Source organism: Olea europaea, chromosome 16 (assembly GCF_002742605.1).
Source record: "Olea europaea var. sylvestris chromosome 16, O_europaea_v1, whole genome shotgun sequence".
In the NCBI taxonomy this organism is placed as follows: Eukaryota; Viridiplantae; Streptophyta; class Magnoliopsida; order Lamiales; family Oleaceae; genus Olea; species Olea europaea.
In genome coordinates, this window is record NC_036252.1 from 11,951,958 (window position 1) to 11,959,915 (window position 7,958).

Sequence of the window (7,958 nt, forward strand, 5' to 3'; positions counted from 1 at the left end):
GTAATTTTTTTGAAATTGTAACATATATTGTGTTATTATTGTTGCAGTGTGTGTAATTTTACACCACCATCTCACCATCACCTCCAACGCACTACCACCAACATTCATCACTTCAAGTCTTCAACACAAGAAATTACATATATTGTTGCTATGGTGGTGGTTTTGGGGTGACAATGATGTTGATTTGCTGGTTTGTTCCATTGGTGATAGTGATGGGATTGACGGTGGTTGTGATGGCAACGAGATGGGGTATGGTGACAATGGTGAAATAAGGTTTGGGTCGAATGATTGTGGTGAAGAAGGGTTAGAAACTTATAACAAACACGTGTCATGTAACACAATTTTACACGTATTATACTTTTATAAGTAAAGTGTAATATATATATGTTTAGTTAGTTCATTTTAAGAAAAAATAAGTCGCATTTTTTAAAATAGTTTATTTTTCTTAGTGTAATAATAAAATCATCCTTTTCAACTATTCATGGAAGTCCCCATATAAAGTATTGATTTATGGCTCAAAAATCTCATAAAATTAACCCACCAAATTACATATTCTATATCTACTTGTAAGGCGTTCAATTTTGAATTTATCGTATATAAATGGCTCGTTCTATTTTGTCAGATCATAAATTAATTGAAGTTGCTTCTATTTTTTAAGCAAAATACAGCTCGTCCAAGATTTCTTCTAATTTACAGCACAATATGAAATGAAAGTTGACAATTAATATAGAAGTAAAGTCAAATATTTTTATTCATTATTAAAAGTATAATCTACCTCGAAATCCTTGATTGAATTGCTTCGAAACTTCATCTTCTGATCATCACCTTTCCAGTTTCCATGACCACAGCTATACGCGTCTGTGATCAACACGAAAAGGCTCAAATTAAACTGTAAAAGAGCTGGCAATCTATATACATACTCTACATAATTCCGTGTATCGCGTCAATAATCACGGACATTCTAAGTTTCCAACCGAAAAATCAACGCGGTTGGTATTTTCTTCTACAACAGGGGTATTCTTGTCACTACACTAAGTTTCATGCACATGTGTAGTTTTTCCATTGGTCAATGTTAAATGTCTCAACCAGTGGCCCATACATCAGTTTTCTTAAATCTTAACAGACATCTCTTTTGTTCATACATACTGTAAACTCCTGATTAATGTGATTACCATTCTTCTGTTTCCAGCTCAGCAATAAACACTAAAATTTCCTATATAAATTGTACATAATTTACAGTTCTCTTTGCATAATCGTCTGCTTTCTTTCAAAATGTGGGAAATAAATATTTGTGCATTTCTAATTCTAACTGTTTTAGCAATTGCGGGAGCCGAGGATCCTTACAGGTTCTTCAATTGGAAGATCACTTATGGGGACATCTACCCTTTAGGCATACGTCAACAGGTTCGGTTCTTACATAATATATGACATGACATGTTTAATAAGATGAACATGACACGACACGACAGTTCTTGCTTCTGCATTATAGTATGGCATTAGTACTTCTGCATGCTGATTCTTGATGGTCATTTTCACTTGCAGGGAATCCTCATAAATGGCCAGTTTCCTGGACCGGATATACATGCTGTTACTAATGACAATCTCATCATCAATGTAGAAAATAACTTGCCGGAGCCTTTTCTTCTCTCATGGTTAGCGATTATATTGAATTTCCTTGTTTGTTAGGCTTACGTCGAAAAGTTACTTTGTTTTGAAAGTTGACGCCGCGATGTATGAATATGATAACCACCTCACCTAGTAGTACATTAAGCCCATGTTTGATTTAGCTAAAAAAAAAAACGCCCATGTTTCATCAGTTTTGATCAAAATATATTCAAAATCTGATTTTTAGCTAAACCAAACGGGCTAATTCACTACAAACACGTAAAACAGTTGATTGTTTGGCCATTAATTTGGATATATCATAAGGCAACGGGACAACTGATTAACTATATGCACGTTGAGTTGTTGGAAAATAAATGTTGAAAAGAAGAAAGAAGTGGATCTCCAACCTTAATGTCAATTGAAGACTAAGGTATTTATGTTTTGTATTACAATACAGGAATGGAATTCAGCAGAGGAAGAATTCATTCCAGGATGGGGTTTTAGGAACAAATTGTCCCATTCCTCCTGGCAAGAACTTCACTTACAAAATGCAGGTCAAAGATCAAATAGGAAGTTTTTTCTATTTTCCATCTCTTGCATTTCATAAGGCTGCTGGTGGATTTGGAGGAATTAGGATTCTCAGTAGGCCAAGAATTCCCGTACCATTCCCCGGCCCTGCAGAGGACTATACGGTCCTAATTGGAGACTGGTATAATACAAATCACAAGGTACTTAGATAGCACTTTATGGCAATCAAGAAGAACCATTTATGCTATGAAATAAATTATGATGTTGTAATAAAATTGAAGGTACTCAAGGCTATTTTGGACTATGGTAAGAGGCTTAAGTTCCCTGATGGCATCCTAATCAATGGCCGTGGTCCAAACGGAGCATCATTCACCGTTGAACCAGGTACTAAACTGTGGTTGAGCTATTTTATCTGTGTACATGATATGATTTGAAGATCTGCTAAAATATGGGACATATGAATTTTTATTTTTTCCAGGAAAAACTTACAGGTTCAGGATATCAAATGTGGGACTGCAGAATTCGCTAAACTTTCGCATTGAGGGACACAACATGAAGTTAGTTGAAGTTGAGGGGACTCACACTATCCAGACAACTTTGTCCTCTCTTGATATCCATGTTGGTCAATCCTATTCTGTGTTAGTCACTGCTGATCAGGACGCTAAAGACTACTACATAGCCGTTTCCACGCGTTTCACGAGCCAGATCCTCAACTCCACTGCTGTTCTTCACTACAGTAACTCCAGAAAACCGGTGTCTGGACCACCACCAGGAGGACCAACCACCGAAATTGATTGGTCGCTAAAACAGGCTCGTTCCATCAGGTACATTCCACCGCTAAAAAGTCATGAAATTGTTGAGGAAATCCATACCTGTGCAGAATCAAAAAGATACAAACTCCATTAATGTCTTGATCAAGAAGCGAACAAGGCAAATAAACAAAACATGATTTGATTTTCGTTGCTGATTTTCCATTACCATTTCAGGACAAACCTCACTGCAAGTGGGCCAAGACCAAACCCTCAAGGCTCGTTCCACTATGGTCAAATCAAAGTTTCCAGAACAATCAAACTAGCTAATTCAGCTGGTCTAATCAATCACAAACAGCGTTACGCAGTTAATGGCGTTTCGTTCATCCCAGCTGACACACCGCTTAAGCTTGCAGACTACTACAAGATTGGAGGGGTATTCCGCGTTGGAAGCATCCCTGACAATCCAAGAGGCCGAAGAATACACACCGACACATCAGTTATGAGTGTAGACCACAAAGCATTTGTGGAGATAGTGTTCGAGAACCATGAAAACATAGTCCAGAGCTGGCACCTCAGTGGATATAATTTCTTCGTAGTCGGGTACGTGCATATTTACGTTATATCTTCCATAGGAGACACAAAATGTATTTCAAGTTTTTCTAAGTGTGCAACTAATACTCAAGCTAAAATGATCATTGCACTGCAGAATGGATGGTGGCCGGTGGACGCCAAAGAGTCGCAAACAGTATAATCTTGTAGATGCAGTTTCTCGATGCACGACACAGGTAGAAATCAGATTCTAAATTCTCTTAAGCAAAATGAGTTTGAGCCATGTAAAACTAACCTTTGTACATCACAGGTTTATCCCAAGTCATGGACGGCGGTATATGTGTCACTCGACAATGTGGGCATGTGGAACTTAAGGAGTCAGTTTTGGGCCAGGCAATATCTTGGACAACAATTTTACCTGCGAGTGTATACACCAGTTCAGTCAGTTAGGGATGAGTATCCTATTCCGACAAATGCCCTGCTTTGTGGAAGAGCGAAGAACAGGCACACATGAGCCACTGTCGAAAAGGATAAGAATCACCGTTAATCAGCACTTGACATTGAAGAATGACCTCAAGGTCACTTATAGTCACATTCTTTTATCTCTACAAAATAAAAATTCTCAAGAAAGGAAATTTTTTGTAGTAGTAAATTTGTATACATCATATCCTGTTATAATAAATTAAGCAAATCTGTTTCTGGTTTTCGAAAACTTGTAAGTCTCTGACCCTTGCTGTTTTTATGAAAAACGTAGCCATACAATCTATTGACATCTCACACTGTTGAGATCAAATCATTTCAGTTAATAAAAGGATACAAATTTGTTTATGTAGACAAGCCAATATCTCTTTGTTCATTCAAACATTCAGCTACTCTATCCCTGTTAAACACAAGATTGTGAAGAAGACTTCCAACAAGAAGAAAATATGGAGTCAATTCTCGACAGATATTCCAAATCCAGCAGAAAATTGATTCATTAAATAGTTTGAGATCAATATTGGCACCCCAATGAATTGTGATTTTCATTTTGATTTTGATAGTAAATGGATTCTGGGAATATATCAATATACATGAGCCGGTATCACAATTCACAAAGATAAGTGATAGTATTTATAGGAGCTCTGCCTTCAAAAAAACATGCTGCATATACATTCTCGTCATTCTGATTAGACAAGAAAATGCAGCTCACTAATCCTTTGCCAGTATTGCAAGACTTCACAAAGAGAGATGCATTCACGACTTGTCAGCAAGTCGAATATTCAAAATTGAGGCAAATCAAATGCTGGTGGAAATAAAATCTTAACATCAAGGAAAGAAAGAAAGCAATCATTTATTATTGATTGAGCATTCAACCTTCTGAAGAGTCATACAATAATATTAGGACAGCTGAGACTCCTCAACTTTATATTCAAGGTACCTTCATCCTGCTGAAATGATGACTCAGATTGGGAAAAAGCAAACAGAAGTAAGACTAGGATAAAACTGTTCATTAATGGGATAATGGGGCGAGTTTTTGGGTGATGAGTTCTATATACAAAGCAAAATTAACTAATAATGTTCCTGATCTTGCAACCACCAACTTGCTTTCGATGCATTCCCAGAGCTTGCTAGCAATATCGTCATTGGAGATAATTAACTTCCCTTCTTAATGATACTAAGCTCTATCATCATTGCAGGAACAGCAGAAAAGAGCAACAGCAAAGCTCAACAAAAGAGAATTTTTTTTCAATCTATTCCTAACATTGGGCTGTTATAAACGCAAATTCGCACCAGTTGTTCAACAACACGATTTGTGTTAAATAATCAGCGCCACCAGAATACACTTTCTAAACATGGTTGAATTTGAAAATCCAAATATACCCTGGTTTCAAGTTAAAGCAATCTTGGAAGCTCAGCTTCTTCAGAAGCCTACAAATGCATAAATTCAGAAAAAAGTGAAGCATAAAAGCATTGTAAAAGTCTAGTAGAAGATATAAAAGATAAAGAAATTTGAATCCGACAAGCAACACATGAATTTAGCGGAAACGCCATATTTATCTCTTTTGAATGTTCAGGAAAAAAATCAACATCAATGAGACCAATCATGACTTGTAAGGATGAGACTTTAGGCTCTTATGGCAAAAGGAGAAATTTATGACGAAAGAGAGATAGCATAATTGGAAGAACTGGTGGCGCTTCCTTTTTATGACATGATTAATACAATTTTAACCTCTCCAATTTATTAGGCCATATTGAAACTCTTTTCAATGACCATTCAGAGGTTTAGATCGATAAGAAAATTATTTTCCATTCCCCCTTCAAAAACAGTTTCCTGGGAATGGATAATGTTTCGAATTAATTCTGGTTAACTTGTCATTTGATTCCCTTTATTATGATCATATTTCCAAATTGGTGTCATTTTTATTCGTCGTAATTGCAAAAAGGTGTTATATTAGTTGGGTTGCCTCACCATTTCTTGTTGGCCCAAATTGAGACTTGTGGACTTGATCTGTTTGGAATTATGTTCGGGTTGTAAATCGTGTTTTAAAGAAACACGCCTTTGCCTCTTAAATGGTTGAGGTTCAGCCGTACACGTGGCTTCACTCTCACCTTGGATGGTTGACTAATCAGATACTTACTTGGTTTTGGCCCCGATTCTAGATCATTCAAAGTCTCTCAACCTATCGTCTCTCTCTCCTTTTCTCTGAGTGATAAATTAGGGTTATTGGATTACTGTAATTCGATATGTTCTTGGTGATTTCTCAATCTATAATCTTAGTGATGGTTTCTTATTGTGTTAGATAGTCTATTAGTGATTGAGAGTGAATTGGATTACAATTTTGAATAGAGGCGAAAGAATATTCGAAGAAAACTTTGGTTTCTTCGTACATGATGTACCGTTCTTGGTTGATACTAGTGGATCTTGAGTTTTATCACCTTTTTGGTGATGCTCAACGGGTGACTAGGTCGCAAGACCGAACATCCGGGCCCTTTTAGGGCGAAACATATCTATTCATTTTTGAGATTTAATGATCCTTCGACTTAACAAAAGCTTATTGTCCTGAAATAGAGTTGAAAAGGTTGATAGCTAAAAATTTAAATAAAGCCTTTCACAATTTTCATCAATAGAAAAATCCGCTTTTCGCTACCTATTTCTTTATGAATTGTACGGTTCAACGACAAAGTAATATTCATTATACCTCATCGTACGAGGCATGTATGTAACAATCAGCTCAGCAAAGACGAAGCAAGAGATCGTGTAAGGTCTGCTATAAAATGAATCTTTGCAAGGAGAGAAATGGAGAAGAAACGAACTACAAAACTAAGAAATCAAGGAAAATAACAAAAAGATGAAGAAGGCCCTAATACGTGATTGTTGTCCTCAAACGATATTTGTCCTCTTTCCGATTGAATAAGATGCTTAAAAGAATACTTGGCAAATGGTTTGCACAAATTATCAAGCCTTAAAAAGGATTAATCACTCGAGCATTAAGTGAAACCCTCCAAAACTCAAGAACACAAAAGAAAGGATTGAATATAAAGAAAAAGAACTTCAATATAAGTTGGAATGAATATTTTGATCTCAATTGTGGCTATATGTTTTTCAATATGTTTTATTAGTTATTAACCACATATTTATAGCCTTCAAACATTGCCATACGAAGTGATGTAAAAAACCATATCGAAAAGCCACCAAATTTGAAATGCGAACGCCCACACTTTTTCTTCTATGCTAGCATAGAACAATCATATACTGTCGCATGTATCAATGCCTTGGTGCATCTGGAAATTTCCGTAAATCATAATGTGACCGCATGCCCTTTTGGCCTATGCGGTCACATAGGACAAGTTTTTGGCTCTCAAATTCCATTTTCATTTCTCCAACCTTTTGTTGATTATTGAACAATCATACAACAAGGCCCACACTCCACTCCACATCATCACTCCTCCCCTGGCCACTCCGAGCTGGTTGGGCAATTGGGCTAGGTTGTTGGCCACCTCTTCCAATGTGATATCACTTCCTCCTATGTTGTTCTTTCAAGGTGACATCACTTAACATATGAAATTGTACTTTCCAAGTGAGGTGCCACTTCCTGCTGCCATGTATTTTTGAAATGGTGGACTTTACCATCAATGACATTCTTTACCAATGCCAACTTGATCGAAAGATGCTCCATATAGAGATATTCTTTATATTTGACAAATTGATATCTTACAATAAGGTGGCTACTTTTCAACTTGCATCAGGCGACCACATGCATATGAGAGTTGGAATTGCCACCTTTTGACTAATGAGTCATCAATATAAGGTCAAGTGTCAAACATCTATTAAACACCACTTCTTATCTCTTGATATTAAAAGCTTACACAGTTCCTAAAAAAGGAAATTTTGTCAGTGCACCATTGAATACCATCTTCTTCCTTTAGCACCATTGTTGTGACGACAAGCTTTGTATTTTCTCTTCAAATTCGGAGTTCTTTATTCTCATCCAGAGTGTCTCTCTCACACTCTAAATATATATTTAATTGACTGACTTGAGGGTC

General features: G+C 36.6%; 1 protein-coding gene across 1 annotated transcript; it reads left to right on the forward strand.

The window, feature by feature from the left end:
• The first annotated feature begins 1,238 nt into the window (after window positions 1-1,238).
• Window positions 1,239-4,266, forward strand: LOC111412124 (L-ascorbate oxidase homolog). The gene is made up of 8 exons (XM_023042901.1): window positions 1,239-1,404; window positions 1,543-1,652; window positions 2,063-2,333; window positions 2,415-2,517; window positions 2,612-2,957; window positions 3,120-3,485; window positions 3,592-3,670; window positions 3,745-4,266. Exons 1-8 carry the CDS (start codon window positions 1,273-1,275, stop codon window positions 3,946-3,948), a joined length of 1,611 nt encoding a protein of 536 aa, XP_022898669.1. The 5' UTR covers window positions 1,239-1,272; the 3' UTR covers window positions 3,949-4,266.
• The last annotated feature ends 3,692 nt before the right edge of the window (window positions 4,267-7,958 follow it).